We start from the raw sequence: 23,243 nt of genomic DNA, 5'->3' as shown, positions 1-23,243 counted from the left end.
AGATTGACCTGCCTCGGCCTCCTGGATGCTGGGATTAAAGGCGTGCGCCAGCACTGCCTGGCCCGATTTTATTTTTAAACCTTGATCTGGTGGCAGTGATGATTCTGAGGACCACAGGGAAAACAACGGGGGCTGACAGATGAGAATGGAAATCTGGGCTTTACTGTGCCGTAGCTATGCTGTACAATTGCCTACACTGCCCGCCTCCCCACAGGGTACTTAAATGGCCTGTCCAATACTTCTGAGGGTGTATCCTTACTGATGGGTACAGGTGCCATGACCACTTTCTTTCCCAGAACCAAACTGGGCACTGTGGAGTCAGGGCTGCTGAGAGACAAATGATAGTTAAGGCTGCTCTACTTTCCCCGTCCTGCCCCGAGTCACTGTCATCATATTTTTCAACAACTGATGGCATGAGATGTAGCTTCAGGTGGCCCTCTCATATTAAGTGTGCCTCAATTCCCCCAAAGATAGAGGCATCAGGTCTTTACTGGTTGCTACCGAAAATCATGTATGCCACCTTGCTCACTTAAATGACTGATCCCTCCCCAGCTATTTTTATGGGTAACTTATTTCAGAATGAGCTCAGATGCCTTGTTGCCTTTGGCGGATTCTAGGGAGTCATTTCTAGGTCTGCCTGGTTCTTTTTTCTTCTGTGTTTGATATCACAGAGGTGTGGGAGAAGAGATGAAAATAATCTCTTTAAAATGGTGACATTTGCTTGATCACACAGACATTTGTATGGCATCAAAGCTCTAGTTCCTGAAATAGAAGGCAGAGGATAAAGCAGGCTCAAGCTTAGATCCCAGCATCTGTGTCCCCAGTTCACCGCCCTTAGGCCCCATCTGCCTACATCATCTCTCATGGACACTTAATCAGAGACTGTGCAACACAAACCATGGATGTTGTGCTGCATCCTGGACTTGATGCTGATGCTCATTTTTAACTTCCATGAGACAAGTAGTCCTTTTGTAATTTGTCACCACACACAATCACCATAAGACATGTTCCTTGACGGCCAGTAATAAAGCCCAATTGATTAGAGAAAGATTTGGACTTATATAGAGAAGATTCATGGCATCTCAAAACAGAAATGTTCTCTAATAAGAGACCTGGAATTGCAAGATAAATCCCAAATTCTTGGTTTTTCAAATCCAGCAGTTCCCATCCTCGGAATATGAGGGAGGGAGAATACTGAGGGAATTCTCAGAGGATAATTTTTAAGGAGGCAATATGACCCAGAAGGCAGACAGCATACCCAGGATGGCAGACTCAAAGCTGGTGGCTTATGTGGAGATACGCTGTGTCTGTGGCAATTATAAGTGCTGGTCCAAGTCAGTGGAAGCTAATTCAAATAGCAACAGAGTAGTTTCTCTTTTCTAGTCCTCTAAATAGGGATTAAGGAGACTGGCTGGGCGTGACAGGGTTTAGAAGCAAACCTGGAACCTGTCACATATGGGTGGACAATGGCAACAGCTGTCAGAGTGTGACTAATAGGAGCATGGGCTCTCTAGAGCAGTTTCAATATACTGTCAAGACAAGTCTTAGAAATTGCCAATTAAGAGAATGCAGTATCTACTCTGCTAAAGCTCCTGCAACCCACAGCTCCTGGGGCAAAAATACGCCATGTAGCCCACTTCCCCACAATTCCCAGTGGCTGGTTTCCATGCTGGGGAAAAAACCTGAGAAGTAAAACATCCCACAGTCCATTTGCCTCCTGCTGTCCTATTCGAGAATAGGATGATATACAATAGTATATCATGGGAGGGAAGTGCAGATACGTTACTTCCCAAACAGGGTATTCACGGGTGTATTTTGTTGTTATCATTGAAAACTTAAATGTATCTTAAAACGTAAGTATTAACACATCACAATACTCAGTAGTCTACATGAGACATGGGTCAAATAAAAGACAACACTTGCAGTTCCTGAGCTATGGGATTATAACCCCAGAGACGATAGCCTGTGACATCAGTCTCTGAAAATACTTAGAGTTCAAAGTTTTGAAATTGGAGATGAGGTTCAGTGGTAGAGCATGTGCTTATCACATGGGGGTGCAGGGGTCAATCTCCAGGAGGGAGAAAGAACACTTAGATTGCAGGCTGATACACCCCACCCCCAGACACCTCACAGCAGCACATGAACTAATGACAAGGACAAAGACACTACAGCTGACAGCTCTTACAACTTCCGGAAGCCAGGAATGCCTGCCACAAGCACTCACATGACTAAAGACTTTTTCATACTGGTTTGTTTGGCCAGGGCCCAACAGGACATTCTTAGTGTTCCAAAAATGTTATATTCCCAAAAGGGAGTCTACTTATGCTAAAAAGAAATAAGTATAGTAAAAGAAAGCTGAGTTAAAAGTTTTATTCATTCAACATCTCACATTACAAATATTTAAAAATTATATGCATACTGGTATAAATAGTCATTTGCAAACTATTTAATAACATTAATTTTCCACTAGCACTTCAACAAATGAACTTTTAAAAAAAGAAACTGTGTTATATAACTTAAGAGTAGAACATACAAAAATAGGAACTTAACGTGAAAATGACTTTAATAAAAAATGAATTACCCTTATTTAAAATGCTAGAATAAATACTACAACCTCCCCATACACAGTAAAAACTATATGGAAATTCAGCCAAGTAGTACAATTAACTGACGCACTTAAATAACGTTCCCTTCTGATAATATGAGCAATACACTGGAAAAATTAGGGATTAGTAAAAACTAGACACCCACTTGCTAAAAGTTTCACTTCCAAAAAAATATAACAAAAATCTGATGAAATTATAAAAACTAATTATACTTTAAATTTTAAAAATATAAAAAATAAAACAGTTGAATACAATATTGTCCCAATTCTTACAATGCTATCAATCACAGTAGCTTTAAAATAAGATAATAAAATAAAGCAAATGACCAAAACCTCTTTTATTCCATTTTTAAAAATAATCTCAAATTTACATTAGTAGAAAGATTGATTTCTGATTCTTTTCTTTAGAAACACCAGCAAGAAAGAGGATTACTCTTAACAGTAGAAAATGACATTTTTTAATGTCTGCAATTAAAAACAAAGAATTACACTGCAAAGATCTTCCAAAGTGTGAGATAAGTATTGCACATAACTGGAGTGAGCTTGCCACAATTCATCACATTCAAGTTTTAAATCACCTTTTAACAGAAGATTCAACTCTTCAAAACAAAAAGGGGTGAATTATCAAGTCTTTCCAACAGCACTCTCATAAAATGCTAGGTTCATTCACTGCAAGTTTTATGTTGCATTCTGCAGAGGTCTGTGTATGGAGAAGTAAATATATTATACCAAAGCCAGGGGGCATGGGTAGGGTGGGGGGGGGGTCCTTTACATAGAAAATAATCAGAAACACTTTATTTTACATTGCAAAAATAACCATGTAATTACTCTGTAACTACATTGTAAATACATGGCTGGTGCCATGCTAGTGCGCTAGAACTACATGCTTGGTAAATTGAAGTGATACCCTAAAACCTGTAAACTAATTACATGTTAATAATGTTTGAGTTACATGGTAACTCCCAACTACAATCCCATGTAATCTGAAGGACATGTAATCATAAAGTTCAGAGTAATAGATAATCATTGTTTATGCCCTGTAAAGAAGTGGAACCAAATCATCTGTAAACACGCTTGTCACACAATCACAAGTAAATATTAGCAGAATATCAATTTCTTACATTAGTCATGCATACTAACATTACAAACCTGTCCTGTGGCAGGCGATTTTGTTTTATTATATAGAATTTAAAAGAGCAGACATCTCTGAATCAAACATGTAACATCAATTAATTAAGATTAAAAATGATTAAACATTCACCCAAAATGTCTGCATTTTATGAATAATTTAAAAAACTTAGTAAGAAGCTGTAGACAATTTTGTTATTTTAAATTTCTACCCTATGGTTATGCATTTAATTTTTTTTTTTAGGAACTACAGTGTTATCTTGTCATTTTCATGCGAATTTTTTTCATTAATTTGTGACTTTACATAGACTATTTCTTAAATTATAGGTACACCAGTAGCTGGTGCTGGGGAAGGATGTTTAAGCAACATGCTTTCTCTTCTCTGCAGACTCTAAAATAGCATTGCCAGTGCACAACATTCATAATTTAAAATGTATGCAGAGCACTGAAATGTATAAAAAGCAGAATATAAGAAAATAAAATTTATTAAAATTATTTATATTAAAAAATGAAGTATATGAAGATCTCTCAGTAATAAAAGTACAAAAAGCTACTCTTTGCAATATGAAAAATTGAGGTATTGCATAAAGAGATATCCCGTCAGTGAAAAGTGTGCCTAAAAATGTTCACTGTTGGAAAAACAAGGTATACAAAAGTAGTGCATAACAAATGTACATCATGTGCATGACAAAATAAGTCAGCTACAGACACTGTACCGGAATTCAGCAGGCTGTGTACAAAGGGAAAAGTATTACTCAAAGCTAGTTCTCAAGCAGTGTTAGTTCTTGTTAACTCATCACACCTGTTTACTGAGTAGGACCAGCACAATAGCACACCCCAAGCCACCTACAAGCATTAAAGGAAGAAAATGAACATTCCAATTAGAATCATGTAGTTCAGGAGAAAAGAAAAAAACGTCCCTGACCAGCTACATGAGAGACAGCACCCTCCACCACACAGCTGCTCCGCTGTTCTGTTAGCAGGGGATTCCTTGACAGTGGCTCCTTCTTTCTGTTGGACTCTTAGACAGCAAGTGCCTCCATTTTGACCTTTGGAACTTAACAGGTGTAGTTCATTAAAGCCTGTGTTAAAAATAAAGGGCTGCTTTTCCTACAGACAGCAGAAGGGTCACCAGCCAGGCAGTGACAGCACTGTGGGCAAGTCTTTGGTTCTGAAGGATCCAAGATGGTACTGTTAGCAGCACAGCTAGCAAGACTGCACTTAGACTGCTGCTGTTAGATGCTTTGCACACTGATAGCAATCCTTTGAACTACGGTAGGGCATTTAATAAGAGAATGTCAATTAAACCAAAATTTACTTCCATGACCGGGGCTTCAAGAGACTATTTTAAATTTACCCCCGAAGCAGACTGTTCAAAACATAAGAACATCTTTCAAAGCTAGGGTTGTATTTATAATAAAGCATGCATTACTTGATGAAGTTGGCACTTCAAACACTATGTCCCATGCTAAGTTCGGAAAGTGTATGTTATTGTACCTTATAGGAAGAGTAAGATAACCATACGGACTTTTGCACAGATTTACACAATTACTTAGTTCAACAGTGCAAAACACTTTGCAACTACTTGACTTTTTTTTTTTTTAACCTTCCCCCCCCACATTTTCTATGTTACAACTAAATTACAGGATTCCAAAGTAACTTCAAATGGAAAACAAGGCCAATGGGCAGCCTATCTGTATGTTGTTTTTAATCTTCCAGTTTTGGCTACAAGTGTAGTGTAACACAAAGTCAAAAATGATATACTTGAGGTATGTCTAGATATGTTGTTTTTAATGTCAAAGTGGAGAGCAAAGGCTGACACCTGATGACTGTTAGTAAATTAGGATATAGAGTTTATATATAATAACAAAAATAAAATGTATGTATTTGTTCTTCTGTTTCCCACCAGACATAATTAAGTTCTAGCTTTGGTAGGTTTCCTGGGGCTGTGACTAGGAAGTCAGTTAAATAAATAAGCACACTCCCCTCAGTAGTAAAGTCACCCAATTCTTACATTCGCAATCTTAAGAATTATTTCAAAGAAAACAAACTCAGCCCTGCCTACTGTATTTTTTCTGATGTATGAAGGCATTTGAGGCATGATCAAGCTATTGTCAGCCTCAAAGCTCTTATGGTTATGCTGTTCAATCTTGCTCATGCATTTGCTTGCTCTGACATACTCTTTCCTGTTAATAACTGTTAACTTCCTCCATTGCTGTTAAAGAATAAAAAGGGATAGAAAAGAGAGATAAGGAATGAAAGCAAAGAAATGGCAAGAGCACTTTCCTGGGGGAGACTGTCAGAACAGACGATAGTGTTACTGTTGGTGATTAACTCGATAAAGTTTTCTTTTATGTTATATCATTACCAGCAATTAAAACCTCAAAATATTGTCTCATTTCTCTGTTAATATTTCTCTCCTCTAAGAAAATGCTACAGCAAGTTTGGATCCTCTTGGCCTCCAGCAAAACAAGAGAATTAAAACCTGCATGCAACATAATGGCAATGTGAAATGGAGCTGAACATACTGTTTGCAGTGACATGAGAGTCTACAAAATACCTATGCTGTAGGTTGTTCTTTTCATTCTACGACTGATAGTTGCACACTGCTGTGCAGGATGTGCCAGTGTGAAGAGGCTGAGGAAGAGTCGGGATTAACAGAAGAGGGCACTTCTTCTGAGGCCTGCAAATGAGCTCTGGAGTCATTCATTCTTCAGTTCCAGCGGAATGAAATATGCCGAGGGCGGTCACCACCTTCCTTCACCAGGGGCTTGTGGAATTCTCTGCCAGCACGAGAGTGAATAGCAGCCCAGCAATATTCACAGTAATACTGCAGACAGGTAACATTAGCACAGAAAAATGGAGCAAATTTCCCCCCACAACGGGCCCCTTGACATTCATCACACAGCTGGTCATCCAAGACATATGGCTTAACCTCCACCTGCATCAGAGAGACAAAAAGGGAGTTGGCATTTCGGTACCATGTGCGAGTCCACTTCTGTGTTGTGCTTCCACCTCCCTGTGCCAAGGTGCCACAGGAAGGAGCAGTGATGCACTTATTGCAATAAAGATTGTCCATTTTAAATAGCTTTTCATAAGATATCTATATTGATCATCATGTTAAAATCAAGTTTCAGACAAAAAAGAGACAAAAGAATAATTTTATCAGAAACTATCATAATTTAAACAAAACCATCTAAGCACTTCTATCTCTCACAAAATGTGTACTGTAAGATTTAGTGGACAAAAAGATGTCTGATTTCTGCCTCATGAACTTTTGAGTGGTTGCTGAGCCTGGCTGGTGGTTTAAGTGTCTACATCTTGGGTTGTAATCACAATGTTGGGAGTCTGGAACAACACGATGTGGCTTACTGTGTTCTCTGTCAGGGTAGTTTACTTGAATCTAAAAGTTAGAGGTGACTTTACAGAACTGGGCCTGTACCAGGGTTCAATAGGCCAGCTGTCATCTGAGCCTCTCAGGTATTAAAATGACCTGGCCACTACCTTACCAGCTACAAAAGATTGATGATGCTATGGATGGAACCTCCTAGGACTTGAGTCCCACACTGCAGAGGATCTGGAGAGAGGCTGAACCTAGGGATTTCACTGTGGAAAACCAAAATTATCATTTCTAACGATAACCCCCAGCTCTGAAACGCCCATTGCTAGGGATATGTGAATGAAGAGCAGGAAGGCAGGTGACTGTGTTACAGCATGTCCTGCCCATCACTTGTAGCTACAGTACGACCTTCCTCTTTACTCACACTAGAGAATGACCACAGACACTGAGTACATAGGACCTGAAATAGTGAGTATAAAACACCACTGACCATGTTTATAGCTCAGACGGTGAACAGCACAATAAAAACTAACTGATGAAGACTGTGGTCGGGCGTGGTGTCGCATGCCTTTCATCTCAGCACTCGGGAGGTGGAGTATGGTGTCACCGTGCTGGCTGCCAGTCCCAGTCCCAGTCCCAAGGGAAGTGCCAGCGTACATCAAACACAGGGCTTACATTAGATGGGGCACCATTTCTAGAACTCTCCACAAACACATTCCAGGACATACCCGTTTATCTATCTCTCCGTGCTGCAGCTGAACAAAGCGGGCACTGATAGCAGCTATGTAACTCTGTTGATTAGAAAACGCGACTCTTCCAGCTCCTTTTGGGTATTTGAGCTCTGGGTCAGTATCGATTCCAGCATAGCAGACACCTCCATACAGCCGATCCATTATCATTGCAAGCTCCACTAAAAGAGAGGAGCAAGGCACTTACTACCAGGAAAGCTCATCTGGCTCATCTAAAGTTTCATGCGACCTCTGAGTATGCATCATTATAGTCATTATTAAAATCTAAATCATTATTACAATAACTATTATAATAACTTTTCTGCTGGGTGACTATTTAACTGCAAGCTGGCTGGTTTACAATGTGCTTTCTTAATTTTCACAACCCATGAAATAGGTAGTAAATTTTCTGAGTAAACTGAGGCTCCAAGATGAAATGTTAAAACATGAAACTTTATTTTAATCTTACTGTATTCTTAAACCTCAAGTTATTCAAGTCAGTTGGGGATGTAATTCCTTTGTAGGTATTATTCTAAAACTATGTGAGGCTGAGGTTGCATTAGAAACTCCGTAAACAGTGGTTGAGATATTAAGGACATGGAAAAGAAGCCCTGCACATCTCAGCACACAGAGGGCTTTGGATTTCCTATAAAGGATAGTAACATGATCAGCACTGTAGTACTACACTTAGGCACTCTGCAGCAGTCATTTCATTTAATCCTCAACTCTATAAAGTTATGTACTTTTGATTCCATTTAACAGGTTAGAAAACTGAGAATTAGGAAACTTATATCATTTGTCCAAGGTTACTCAACTATCAATAGGAAACAGAGTACATTAATTCTAACTTAAACATTAGAACTAACACTCTCTCTCTCTCTCTCTCTCTCTCTCTCTCTCTCTCTCTCNCACACACACACACACACACACACACACACACACACACACACACACTAACTCAAAGCTCCTGGAGTATTTCAGCTGAAGATCTTTATAGTTCATATGCTAACAATACAGGAACTTCGCCTGTTTAACTATACCAGCTCGTAATGGTCGAGGAACACCACCAACAAATATTGTTTTCCGTGGGTCAAGTGGCTGTGAGCCATCCATCACAAAGTCACTGTCACTGAGATTCCAGGGCCGGATCTGCACCTACAGAGTGTGTAAATCAAAATGCTCACATCAAGAAAAGTTCAAAATTGTTGCCGAGTGTTTTACAATATCCCCATCTTATCAGAGATCAATAAAGCTGTCAGACCAAAAGGCTTAGAAACAGCTCTCCCTGTTTCATTTCAAAGTAAGACTATCCCAGAAGTATTTACTTACTATAAGCCAAATCCTTAACAGACCACATATCCTTAATTTCCTACAAGTTAATTATCTGTTTTTCAGGTTACCCAGTCTTACAGGATATATATATATATAATTTAAATTTAAATAAAATAGGACTCAGGATATTTCCAGGCAATGCAGACTTACTGTTGACACTAATGATTCTATTACATTGTTTCAAAACTATTTTTAAGTAAAAATATTGCTAATATTTGTAAATGTTCTTAAAAGATTTATTTATTTTTATTTATTTGGGTGCTGAAAACTAAACCCAGGTCCTCTGCAAGGGCAGCAAGCGCTCTTAACCACTAGCAGTATTATGTTGATAAACACTTTAGTGTCCATTAGCCTAATCAAGAATAATACGCCAGGCCTGGTGGTGCAAGCCTGTACATCCTCTGTACCAGTTTGACTTCTCCAGGTACTGTGAGTGTCTGATTGTCTTTAGCAATAAAGTCTTACCATCAAGTTTTTGTGGGTAGCCAAGAACAATGATAATAGCCTGTATTAGTTTTGGGGTCTCTGAGGACCCCAACTAACAACTTAAATAGGTGGGGGGAGGTTATCCCACACCTGGCATTGGGCTTTTGTCAGATAACCTATGACTTAAGGTAGGAGCATCATCCCTCTGTGCAATGTAGCTCTAATTCCCTCCTTCTCACTATGTCTGTCATATATATATATATATATATATATATATGTCTATAGAATAGTTTCAAAACTATTTCAAAGTAAAAATATTGCTAATATTTGCAAATTTTTTTTAAAGTTTTATTTAAATGCTTTAATTTATTTTATTTCTTATTAAATAATTTAATAAATTAATTTTAATTCTAAAAATGTATTTAAAGATTTATTTCCATATGTTTCCATATGTTTTTTCAAACACCCTCAGTGTTAGTCTCCTCCAGCCCCTTCTCTGCCTCTTCCTCACAATCTTCTTCTGCAATTATACCTTCCCACTTATAGCCGAAAAGGTACTTTGTAGGCTGCTGGGTTAGAAAAGTGTTAACAGTCTTACCCAGCTATGAACCCTGTGAGCTACAATAACAACCAGCCTGGCAGATTTGTCCATTGGTACAATAGTGCCAAAAATATGGAGTAACCAACAGCCTTCTATTGGACTTATGGCCCACTTTATGGTACCATTACCTGGACCAAGCTGGGTAGGTCATTGACTATAAGAGGACAACCTACTATTATCTGATAAAGGTATATAGTATTAAACTCCCTTCAAAATATTTATTCTTACAGCTATAGATTAAGCATATCTCACTGACCATTAGAGAAGCTTCTTTATGCAGTAGATTGTGGTTAATACAGAGACTCACAATTGTTCAAAGTGCTGTGAATATGTGATTGTGAAGTGTTCAGGCAATGGGACATCTATCTCACACATCCTTACCCCCAAAAGGTTCAGGAAGAGGGAGTAGAAAGACTGCAAGAGCTGAGGTTGAGGGGGATGCTAAAACTAGTCTTTACCAACTCACAGCAGCTGTGGTTGCCTGCACAAGAAAAGCCAGGCTCCGCTCCAATGAGAGATGCTCATAGGGCCCCATTCGTAATGCTTTTGGTAGGTATTGGCTACTTGGGGAGGGACAGTTAGTTTTTTTTAGTAGCATGGCCCATTATTGGTTGACCATGCTCTAGAGGATGTCTCTACAGCCATGTACACATACATAGACAGCGCTAATTAGACCCAGTAAGTTAATAGAAGGAAAAGAAGAGGAAGATGAAGAGGTGGAGAAAGAGGAAGAGATAATGTCGTTGGGAGAAAGATGTAGTGGAAGGATGTTTTCTAAAAGCTGGAAGGGGGGTTGGTATACCTTGTATTCATGTATGAAATTACCAAAGAACACATAGTAAAACCTATTATATTTAATTTCAAACACATAAATTTTAAGTAGAAATCCCAAGAAGTTTTCACACAGAGCAGGTGAGTGGAGGCATACACAAAAGGCAATTTTATGCTAAACTATACTCACTGGTTTATCCTTGATGGTTGGACTTGATACACACAGGTAGAGTTTTCCATCTTCTTCAATACATGCATCAATGAGAGCCTGAACAGAACTTTCATCTTGAAACAGCAGGAATGCATAGCCTGGGAAGAAGAAACAATACAAGACTTAATGCTTTCCTGTCTTTGTCATACATAGGAAAAAAAGCTTAGATTAAAATTAAGGGAAAAAGAATAGAAAATATGAAAAAAAATTAAAACAACATTCCTACTAAAAGTCTGAACACATCAATACCTCATTTGAGTAGAATCTTTAGTAGAATATAATTTTTAGTAGAATCTAAATAGGTCACAGAAACATACTCTCTCTCTGTGTGTGTGTGTGTGTGTGTGTGTGTGTGTGAGAGAGAGAGAGAGAGAGAGAGAGAGAGAGAGAGAGAGAGAGAGAGAGAGAGAGAGAGAGAGAGAGAGAGAGAGAGAGAGAGAGAGAGAGAGAGAGAGAGAGAGAGAGAGAGAGAGAAGAGGACAGAACCCTGGTTGTCAGGTATGGCAAAAGTACTAACCCTTCTCGCCAGCTCTACTTGGTAGTATCTGGAAACAGCTTGTAATGTGTAATTAAAATTGAATTAAAAGTATATTAGGTAGAATATTTAAAAACACACTTAGAAAAATATAAATTTAACAACAAAAGCTTTTGAAGTCAAAGTAAACATTTATGAAGATGCTCCAAATTAGACAATCTGAGAATAAAATGAACCTTAATATTGGAATCTCAAGAATTACCTTTTGGTGGAAAATAAGATTTGCTCTCTGCCTTATGAGGCCAATCGACAATCAAAGGGCCAAAGCGACGGAAACTAGCTGTGATCTCATCTAATGAAAACAAAAAAAGTAGTATTAGTTTTAGATGTTTTTTTTTTAATATAAAATCACTTTACTGTAATGAAGTCACAAATAAAAATAGCCTGTAGCTAGAATAATGTGGACACTCAAAGAAGTATGTGTCCAGTCCCCAAGTCTACCCGAGTGTCTCAGTGAGTGCCTACCTAAGCAGTCAGAACACACATGCTCAAGCTGTAGGGCTTCACCTGGAGCTTCACATTTTCATTGTCAATCTCATTCTTATATACTTTTATATACTATACATTTTTATATATCCAGCACAAAAAAAGAGAACAATGGCAGGTAAAACCAGACCACAATTAGCTTTCTATCTCTCATCATTACTCATGCTCCCTCCTTCCTCATCACTTCATCACTACCCTTTTGTGTTCTCCCTTTTAATACAAATCTATCCAACAACAGTATGAAGAGCTACTGCATTGCTTCACGTACACATCACACTCAGGACTTGGTACATCTGCCTTCAACGCCTCCCTCTTCCTCCCTATAGTTAGATACATAAATGAATCAACTCATCCATCCACAATCTTTTACTAACATTATGCTTTATAATTCCCAAATGCTACCATTGCTATTAGCTCAAAGCCAGGTTGCTTTCTTTTATAACTATGTAGCTTCCATATTCAAGAAGTCAATAGGATTCAATTATTCTCCAGTGCTGAGACTCTACCTGATATAGAATCCCATCCAGAGCACATGTTGTATGAGAGTCACTTCCCTGAAGTGCTAGCCCTTCTTAGCTCTCCACATTCAGTCTATATAGCATTGGTTTTTAACCTGTGGGCCTCGGCCCCTTTGAGGGTCAAACAGCCCTTTCACAGGAGTCATCTAAGACCATCTGCATAGCTGATATTTGTATTACATAACAGTAGCAAAATTACAGTTATAAAGCAGCAATGAAAATCATTTTATGATGGGGGGTTACCACAACATGAGGAACTGTATTAAGGGGTCACAGCATTGGAAGGTTGAGAACCACAGTTCTATAGTATGCTGCTATAGTCTAAATGTACACTCAATCTTGTAAATCTTTTCTGCTAAAATCAGATCCCCAATGTAAGAGAATTTAGAGGAGGAGCCTTAGGTAGTTGACTGGGTTATGGAGGTAGAAGCCCCATTTTGAGTATGCCACTTCTATCATGTGGACTTACAATGATGACTATTATCAAAAATTTGATCAGGCAAGGAGCTGCCTAATGCTTTGACCTTGAGCTTCCCATAAATCCAGAACTATGAAAAGTTCCTGGTATTGATAAGCAATCTGGTCTATGGTATTTCCATCTAGCAGTGTCTTCATTTGGATTTGTATTCTGCTTCCTCATGACCATTGTCATGCTATGTATCGCAAACACAAATGATGCTGTGTCACTTCATCATTAATTAGACACAATGATCTTGGTCACTGGCTTCTGCCTGGTTTCTCTGCCAAGAAACCATTTTCCTCTCTGTATCTGACTTGCACTTTGCAAGGAATACTGTGTTACTTACCAGCATCCTGTTGCATTCGTCATGGCACCTCTTAGAAGGTGCCCACTGATACATCGGTAACCACCATGGCTGCCAAATGTTGACGATCTGTTGCCACTGTTCCTTCTACATTTGCTTATTGGTATTGCACAGTATGGAAGAGCTCTCTTTATCTTCTAGTTGTTTATTATGTTTGTCCACACCTACTTTACCTAACAAGTTAAAATATTCCAATTCCCTCTTTAATTATTTTTATATTCTCTCTCTCTCTCCTCTCTCTCTCCTCTCTCTCTCTCTCTCTCTCTCTCTCTCTCTCTCTCTCTTCACCTAATCATTCCTCCCTCTGTCTCCTTTCTCCTTTTCTGAGTGGTCCAGTGGGAGCTCCCAGGACATTCTGACCTTTCCCTGTCATTTGCACTGCCATACTTTGTGGCACAGGAAGATATTCCATATCTTGTTTCCTTACCTCACCTCTAGAATCATGTCGACCTTTAGAATGCTTTTTTAAAAAAATGTAGTCTGGGTTCCTTTTAACAGCAAAAAGGAAATCCCATATGTTCATAAGTAGAGGGTATTCATTATTTTCAAGTCTTCTTCAGTAGACAAAGCTAGGAAATAAATGAATATACACGCAAACAAATGTGCTTATAACTACTTTTATACCTATGTATAATAAAAGTAATATATTTTGGTACTTCCAATGCAACTCCAATATCTCATGGTTTTCCTAGCCTTATTCCTTCCTTCCCTTGTTTTACTCTCTCTCCAGCTGGGAAACATTGTAGTCTACTCTGCTCTACTAATTTGTGCAGTACAATTTAGTGCAAATGAGACTGGCTTGCAGGAGCTTGCTACTAGGCTAACTTGGGAGTTGTATGGTTCCCAAGTCACTTTTCCTGAGCAAGATGAGTTAGATGGTGAGAGGAGAAGTAACCATAACCTGCACTAGGACGGGGAGAGCCTCTGCTTGTGTGATGACAAACTGGAACCCTCTCAGCTCCAGTTTAAGAAGATTAAATCCAAATGCAACAAGCAAGGCTCTCTTGCCAGAGAGGAGGAACTGGCCTTGAGGGCCCCTGGCCCCCTCTCAGGTGTTCACCATGTTTTCAAGACTACAGCAGAGCAGCATTTCAACTTTCTTGCTTTAGGATCACTGCCACAGCATGCTACTTGACTTGCTTAGAGTGTCCAAGTACTAATTCTGGTTTTGTTCCTGTTTCAACTTTAAATGATCTCCTTCTCATCCTATATCCCACAGAAATTCTGTAATTTTGTACTGCACAATTGTGTAGACTACAGTATTTTTCAAGCTCTGTATTCTGGGGGTTATATGGAGAATGGAAGTGAATGGAACAGCAATTTTATCAAGATATTTAACAAGTGTGTTTGTTATAACTGTCAACCTTCTAGAAGTTTGATAAACTTGATCTCAGTCTAAGTGACAAATGACTAAATATTTTTAGATATTACAGACTTTTACAGAAATTGATTCTATTTTATAGAACATGAATTAGTCTATTTCCATTTCCATTCAGGAGATCAAGATAAAAAAAAAAACAAAGTACCCAAGGCTATATAATTGCTGGATGGTCTGCCTCTGTGATTTTTATTACAGTTACTAAAACCAGAAACAAACTCAATATTAATGGATAACTAATCCCTCCAAGTCCTTGTATAGCTGGCTACTGACTCAAGTCTCAGTTCAGATAATGCTTTCTTAAAGGGAGTTTCCTTAGCCATTCAAAGTAAGAAGAATCCTTGCACGTTAGACCCCATAAAACTGTTTGCTTTCCAACACTGTTCTCTGATACCTTCTCTTATGTTTATATACTTCTGATGCACCTTCCCCCATTAGAATGTAGATTCTACAAACAGGGTTTCTCTATCTTATTTACTTCTATAAATAAGCTGAGGAACAGTGCAGCTGTTTAAATGTTTGCTGAATGAATATATAATATGAATTTTTAATCACTTTTAAGATTCTTCCTTGTAATACAACTACAGACTATATTTTTAAAAAGTTCAAGCTTAATCTAAAATTTAAAATTTTGAAACAATGGAAAATAGAAAAGAAATAAAAAACAGTAACAATAAAACGGGAGAAAACAAAATATGGCAGTTAAGCCCATGTTGTCTACAATAGACTCCTTGGAGAATCTTCTCTGGGGTTTTCCCTCCTTCCCACTGAATTTGGCCCTCAGCTCATCTGCCTCCTCCTGCAGCTAATCTTACCATAGGCGGTATCACGGTTTATTACCACAGGGTGACAGGACAAGAGAACAAGATGAGTGAGACTGAAGAGTCAGAGCCGGGTAAGACAGGCGCTGTGACAGCAAACCCTAGATATAACTTCCCCTTTGGGCCACAGAGTGGCACGTGGCTCCAAATAGTACTTTTTGAACATACCTTCATCAATATCAGGAGGCAATCCACCCACAAACACCTTGCGAGAATATCGTTCCACTCTCTCCCCATTCTGGTGAGTGAAGCAGTGAGGTGACCCCAGACCACTATGAAGAGGTTGATCCCCACGGCCGTCATCCAGGAATCCATCTTCCATCGGAAACAATGAAGACTGACCTGGAACAGAAAGCAGAACAGAAAGCTAATAGAAAAGGTTCCTTGCCACTAACTATTACACACACCAAAGAAGACCTGAGTTGATAGAGCTGCTGTTTTTATTTGTCCACTACAGGATTACTTATGCTCTTGAACTGTTATCACCTTAAGGTCTACTGCATCAGAGAGACTATGGTTAAACAGAGGGAGATACCCAAGTATCTCCCGGGAATGCAGAAGCTTCAGGATGTGAAATGGAAGCCCTGTTAGAAGAGAGTACTCTTTTGAAACCAGTTGGCAGCAGACTGCACTGCCTTGGCAAGTGCCCCATGGTAACCTATACAAGGACATGGAATATTAAATTTAGCTATAAAATACTGATTACATACATTTCTTTAATGGACCAAACTATGTAGTCTCTGCACACTTTCCTAAAAAATGTATTTAAAATGAGCAAGTCAATTTAAAATGAGCACTCATTTTAATTTACCTTAATAGGATATAATCAAAGCCCACTTAATGTTGGTACCCAATTCAGCTTCTAGTCTTACAGCATTTAAGATCTGAAGGCATGCTAAAGCTGATGATCATCAGCTTACTAAGGATGCTATCTGTTTTGAAAAACTATTCTAAAAACTGAAATTCCAATCATCTGGAATACATAAGAAAGTAGAAAGACTAGAAGCACTGATGTCTGTAACTTTCCCATACTCACCTGACAGGAAAATAGAAATGTCTATATTATAAGCAAAGCACAGAGGCAAAGATAGCTGCATCTCTCAACCTTTAGCCCTGCTCAGGCTTCTATCTACTTTTAGGTGTTCTCTGAGGAATGGTTAATGGTCCTCTAGAAATGATCTCAAGACTCTTCCTTTATTGGGATGCTCACAAGCCCTTTGGTTGCCACAGTTGTAAGTACCATTCCCAAGCATAGACAACAACAGTGTTTCTGTCACAAATGTATCCTATATGCTATTAGTAAATCATGATTCAAAATGGCTCTACAATTGGAGATTACTTTCTGAATGATCTCTCTCTCTCTCTCTCTCTCTCTCTCTCTCTCTCTCTCTCTCTCTCTAAATCACATTTTAAGTCTAAGTGACTTTATGGTCTTATAAAATAGCAAAAGTATTACAGTGAAGAAAATTAAGTTTAGCTAGGAATGTCTGAGAAACGAGTCTCTAAAATCCCATTTTTTTTCTAAAGCATTTATAGAATTACTCATTTATCCAGTTCATATTTTAAACTAAATACATGTATCATGTTTACTTAGTAAAACAAGCTCATATAAGTTACTTAAGTATAAATGACTCTCCAATTAATGAGATAATCTTTAGACAAGTCTAGCCTTTAAATATTCAAATCTTTAAGAAAAAAATTCTTAAATTCTTCTAAGGAGTTAAAAAGGCAAATCTTTAGCTATAAATAAGCTAAATATCTAATATAGGGAATTTAAATCCACATTATCAAGCTCTTTAAATCTACTCAATTAGAATGTCTACAGCTCCAACTACAACACAGAGATTCCATATAGGTTAAACCCAGCTACTTCCCTTCACTCCTTCCCCACAGAGATTATAATCTGCGTAAGCCCAATTCTCTCCATATAGAACTGATACATTCAAAAGTGAGAAACATTGATGTTACCTCTCCTTCGCCCATAAGTCCTTGCTGCATGTCAAATGAGAAGAAAAAACAAAACAAACAAACAAAAACAACCTTTCAAACATTGTCAAAGAATCCACTGAGATTTCATCTATGAGCTTTTGAAATGGAAAGATGGCCATACTCTTTATATTTCCTGGTCTAGGTATCAAAAATCAAGAAATTAGACGGTGGTGGCCATGCATTTTTAAAAAGAACTTCAAAGACACTATAAATCTCACTTGTTTTAAAGAAAACCTTTGGCTGTAGTCAGCATCCAAGAACCAAGATAATATGAAGCTAAGGCTGTGTGACATGATCTACACCAAGTGCCACTATGTTTATTATACCTTCTCTCAGACTTCTATGCTAATAATTTAGTAAACATATCAATATTGAATTCACGACTTTTCACCATTACAGAATACATATTTACAGTATTTTTATGTTCATTCCAAATAGAAGAAACTCGTAACTAATGAAAATTTTAGGCAACTTATATATTGGCCTCAGTCAAACAAACAAATGACCCACCACCAACAAAAAGAAACTTTCTACCCAGTCCCAAATGTTCAAAACTGAAAGTTTGGGATTCTCTCATCAAGTCAGTTGCAGTTCAAAGGAAGAGAAAAGGTAATTAATTGAATCCACAAGAAACAGCATCAACTTCAGACCAAGAATATCTGAGGAAATGTGCTCTCTCTGAAACAAACTGGCACTGAAGGCTTATCCTGTTGTAGAGCCTTGGCACGATTCAATAATTCCTGACCCCGTGCTCTTGCTAAGCACAGTGGATAAAACAACCTAAAGCTTTGACCTCAAGGAACTAGTGATCATCCCACAGGGTCACACAGAATTTGTATAATGAGCCATGCCTATGGCTACAGACCTCTCTTTACCCACTTTCATTTTCCATGGTTCATTTGCCAATGGTACATCTCAATTTGAAAATATCAAATGGAAAAAAAATCCAGAAATACAATTGATAAGTTCTGAGTAGCATTATAAAAGCTGGTATGAATCATCTCTTTGTCCAATGTGTTTCTATTTTGTGCTACCTGCCTGTTAGTCAGGTCTGAGATATTTTGAGAGAGACTATATTTATATAACCTCTATTACTGTACATTTAAATTATATTTCATTATTGTTGTTAATCTCTTACATACCTCAACTATAATTAAACTTTATTATAGGTGTGTGTGTGTGTGTGTGTGTGTGTGTATGTATGTATAGATAGGAGAAAACACAGTATATAATACAACCATTAACCTTGGATGTCTCTGGGAACATAGCTCCATTGGTTACGTAGCACATGCACGTAGCACATGCAACAGGGACAGAAGAGAAGAATGCCTTGAAGTAAAGGGGGTGGCAGGGATGGAACCTAGGTGGGATCTTAAAGGAAACCTGGAGGAATATCAGCATTTCCATGCACAGGCAAGGGTGCTGCTGTGTTCAGGCAAAGAATGTAGCATGAGTGAGACCTGGCTGGGGACTGGGTTTAAATAGAACACTGAGGCAGCCTCTTCAGATGTCACTCTAAAAACTGCCAGGACTTTCACTTCTAATCTTCTAGACTCAATCACTTTAACTCAGAACTACCAGAAAAAATATTTTGCAAAATAAAATTAGTTTTCATACAAAAATACCTTTCTACCATTACCACACAGCACTGTAGTCCGCTGAACTGCTGGGGTGAGTGGCCTACAACAGCGCTGAGACTTTCCTCTAGGAAAGTCTGATAGGTGCTCATTCTGGCAACTTCAAGGTTAGGAGATCATGAGCGACTCTCCAACTTACCAGACAGAGGTTAGAAAGACAGGTGACATCACAAAAGTGGGAGTCTGCCTGAGAACATTCTATTTAGATAACCACTTCAAAGACAAAGCAGTTTGAGAAAAGAATGACTTGGGAATCTGAGTTCTATCTTTAAAATTAGATTTATGCTACTTCCATTCCTGGGAAAACAGGTATTTAAAAGAGTGGCTTTTAAAAGCTACAAAGACAACAAGAAAACTCACATTAAAAAAAAAAATCAATAAAACCCCAAACCTTCACGAGTAGTAAGAGCTCCAGATAAATAACTAAAGTATCCACAAAATCTTCAAGTGTGAAATTTTAATTTATATAGCACAAAATTAAGTGGTTAATGTGCAGGCATTTATGGTCAAATTCTGGGATTAAAGGTTTGAAAGCTAATCAGACACCTTTTTTCATATTAAGGGAAAAGTAGGCTGTAGGTGCACAGTATTTACAACTATAAGAACTTGAAAAAAAACAAAATTAGTGTAAACTAGTACTGAAAACTAATGATGTTTGGAACTCAAAAATGAGAATGTACTTTTTTTTATTTTGACTTATATTTTGTACATGTGTGCATGTGAATTTTGACAAGTGACATATAAGGAAAAGCAAGCAAACTGTACTTGATGAACATGCCTATAAAACCAGATCCATATAGTAACTGAATGCTAAATGTCCCCTCTTTATATATATAACTATCTACTGCTTCTTCCTCACTGACTCCAAGTTATGTCTGGAACACACATTGTGAAATACTTGTAACACAGACTTTCCTGGGGAAAATGTCACACAGATGTCTAACCTTATGATACAAAGTCTAACATATTTGATGTTTTGCAAACACCTAGTTAAGTGACAAGGGGGAACGTTCACAATGACAAACATGTTTGGGGAAAGTTCTCATTAGTCAGCTGAAGTACTCTCTGCTAAGAATTTTCTTTTCCCACAATTACTAAGGGGCTGACTGGTATGATTTTTTTTTAGACACATGCTAGTATTGCTTCCCAGTCTCCATTAGAGTAAAAATGAATGTTATTTGTGTATCTCTACTTTTATTTTTTATTGGGATTTGGGATTATAGAGTTGTTACTGCTTTAATGTTCAGAATTAACAAGAGTCAAGAATGGTAAAGCATGCTTGAAAAATTGTGGTCATAAATGTCTAACTTCTGGATACATATTATTAATCTATTAATGGTGCTTCGTTTCTAAAGCACCTCTACAGGACTGCTTACATATGATTTTCATATAAGACTTATATTCAATCAAATTTCCTCTAGTAAAATATTCCATTAGTTTGTGGGATAGAATTGCAAAAAAGGTGCAGAATAATTGGTTTCTCTCTCTCTGCATGCCTTTCGTTATAAAGATGAGATACTGTTTCTTAACTAAGCACCCTTTTATCCTCACTTGAAAGTATCCATTCTAGAATATATTTATGAAAAGAAAACATCAATTATGTGACCCTTTTAATATATGCAAGTATTACTGTATATATGTGGCAGCACACACACATGCATACATACACACAAAGATAAAATTCAAAGATCTGAAGCTTATTGTTATTAATCTGTTAACACTATGTCTACATCTAGTCCAACAAAGTTGCAAAAATAATACTTTAAGTGATTTTACAATTACACTCTAGTTTAATAAATTCACTGTCAAAATAAATTTACACAGATAGCTGGAAATTTAAATTTCCTATGTCACACTAGTTTCTTCGGACAGTAGCATTCAAAACTATACATTTTACTGCCTCCTTTTTTGATAAGATTTCTGCTCACATTTCAGGCAAATAATCTTCCTGCTTCATTCTAAAAACCTATCATTAGGAGACATGTCTTTGACAGCCTTTAAAAGATGGCTCTCAAAACTCCTTCTCTGGAACACGTGAAGAAGGCTTGATACTTCTAAATGAACAGACATCATTAGAGGGAAGAACTATACAAATGAGTCCAATCCCTAATACTCTGTTGTTGGTGTGGATTTTCTTGTGCTCAAAATTTATCTTTCAGTTAATTCTAAAGGCTAAAATAGAGGAGAATAGAGAACTGAAAATAAAAATTAAAGGAAAAATGATAGAACAAAAGGACAGACTTCTCTTTTTTAGCAGTGGTAGTGACTATTGGTTCTCTTTGATAAAATTAGTCTTCAACATAGGGATGAATTAATCTTTTAGACAACATTTAACTTAGTGCTTAGCTAAGTCACAGAAAAAAGCTTAGAGGTAAGTCTGCTCATGTTTAGCACTTTTACTTAACCAAGAAACTAAGTTTCAAGCTTATGTTTCTGAACCATAAAACGTATGTGCTTATTACATAAAAATTTACTAGTAAAGACATTCATTGTGGGTTGAAATTTTCCCACACCCACATTTCTACACTGAAGTCTTACATTTAAGGACTTCAGAATATGATGGCTTTTGGAGACATGGTCTTTAAAGAGGTAAAGTTAAGTGAGGGCATTTGGTGACCTCATCCTACATGACCTTCATGTCCTTCTAAGAAGAAAGCAGGATGCAGATGTATAAAAAGGTAGACCATGTAAGGAGAAGCCATCTGCATACCAAGATATGTCTCAGAGAGATAACTACTGAGCATTCCTGATCTCAGACTTCTAGTCTCTAAACCCCCACAAAATGACTTTTAGCCTCTACAAGTGGGGAATAACTACTATTTAAGTCATATAGTTTGTGTACTTATTACTGATCCTCAGCAAACTAATACACTAACATGGCACTCAAAAAGTAGCTAGAAAGCTTGGGTTTTTAAATTAATTTAAACCCATGAATTCCCTCCAGAAAAAAAAAAAAGCCTTCTATAATTAACACAGAAGCAAGGTGTGTAATAATATTATGTAACAGTATTACCGAGGCTTTAATTATTATTGGTTGAATTACACTAGCTCATCTTTGAAAAGTCACCAGTCCCTGAAGGTCACTTGATAGTATGAAAATAAGTTTAAAGCAAGGCAAAACAAGAAGTCATGGGAATCTATGGATGAGTGAGCTCTTTTAGCACTGTGCATACAAATTCCAATGTTATTCCAATCTAAACTACCCCAAACTAGGAAAGGATTCTGACCCTTTTTATTTAGTTAGGATTAAACCCATTTACCCACCTAAAGTTCTGAGATTGCTTGAAAATTTCAAAACAAATAACATAATAAAAATCAGTGAAAATTAGAATGTTTGCATTGAAATGTGCAAAAGGAGGGGGTAAGTAGCTCTTATTTCCAATTCAAACAAAAGGGAAAGGCTCTGACTACTGACACTTGTGAGATAACAAAGATGTAGAAATACAGTGTTTCATAGACAGAATCACTTCCCATGGTTTTAAAAGTCAGAATAAACTATGATGGCTCCCTGCAGCCTGTCTAGGCTTGGTGATAAAGTGACATGATATCAGGCTTTTATCATTCCTTTTTAAAAGACAGTGAAAAGTTGAGGGAGCTGCATTTAAAAGTAGTGGTTTGCTAATCATTGACACCAACAGCCTACGCCTCAGAAGGCAATTATTTGCTCTGGTGCTTTCTTAAGATGGCCACGGCTAAGGACGGATGTGGCTTAGAAACTGCTGCTGGAAACAGGTAGCTGATCCACTTAGGGATTCCTGAAGCAGTGTTTGTTGAAGATGTAGATTTTTTCATGATGCAGCCTGGGAATGACACTGCAGATACAGTGTTAAAGAAGCTGGGTGAACAATACTATAAGTATAAGTTTATAGAACTCAACCATGTTCGAAAAAAAAAAAAAAAAAAAAAAAAAAAA

General features: G+C 37.7%; 1 protein-coding gene across 4 annotated transcripts in view; it reads right to left on the bottom strand.

The window, feature by feature from the left end:
* Nucleotides 1-2,355: 2,355 nt before the first annotated feature.
* Cpeb4 (cytoplasmic polyadenylation element binding protein 4) overlaps nt 2,356-23,243 on the bottom strand; it is a 62,228-nt gene continuing 41,340 nt past the window's right edge. For 2 of the 4 annotated variants that reach the window (XM_021213548.2, XM_021213550.2), the window contains 7 exons: nt 17,673-17,696; nt 15,873-16,046; nt 11,880-11,969; nt 11,122-11,240; nt 8,842-8,956; nt 7,802-7,983; nt 2,356-6,674 (listed from right to left, as the gene is read on the bottom strand). In XM_021213548.2, coding sequence (XP_021069207.1) covers nt 6,447-6,674; nt 7,802-7,983; nt 8,842-8,956; nt 11,122-11,240; nt 11,880-11,969; nt 15,873-16,046; nt 17,673-17,696 — 932 coding nt within the window. In that variant the 3' untranslated portion in view covers nt 2,356-6,446. The remainder of the gene's footprint in view (nt 6,675-7,801; nt 7,984-8,841; nt 8,957-11,121; nt 11,241-11,879; nt 11,970-15,872; nt 16,047-17,672; nt 17,697-23,243) is intronic. The other 2 variants (XM_021213549.1, XM_021213551.2) reach the window with 1 other exon arrangement.

The sequence above is a fragment of the Mus pahari genome, chromosome 14 (assembly GCF_900095145.1).
Source record: "Mus pahari chromosome 14, PAHARI_EIJ_v1.1, whole genome shotgun sequence".
NCBI lineage: Eukaryota > Metazoa > Chordata > Mammalia > Rodentia > Muridae > Mus > Mus pahari.
The sequence above is the reverse complement of the archived record's forward strand: the minus strand, read 5'-3'. Positions and strand labels throughout refer to the sequence as shown.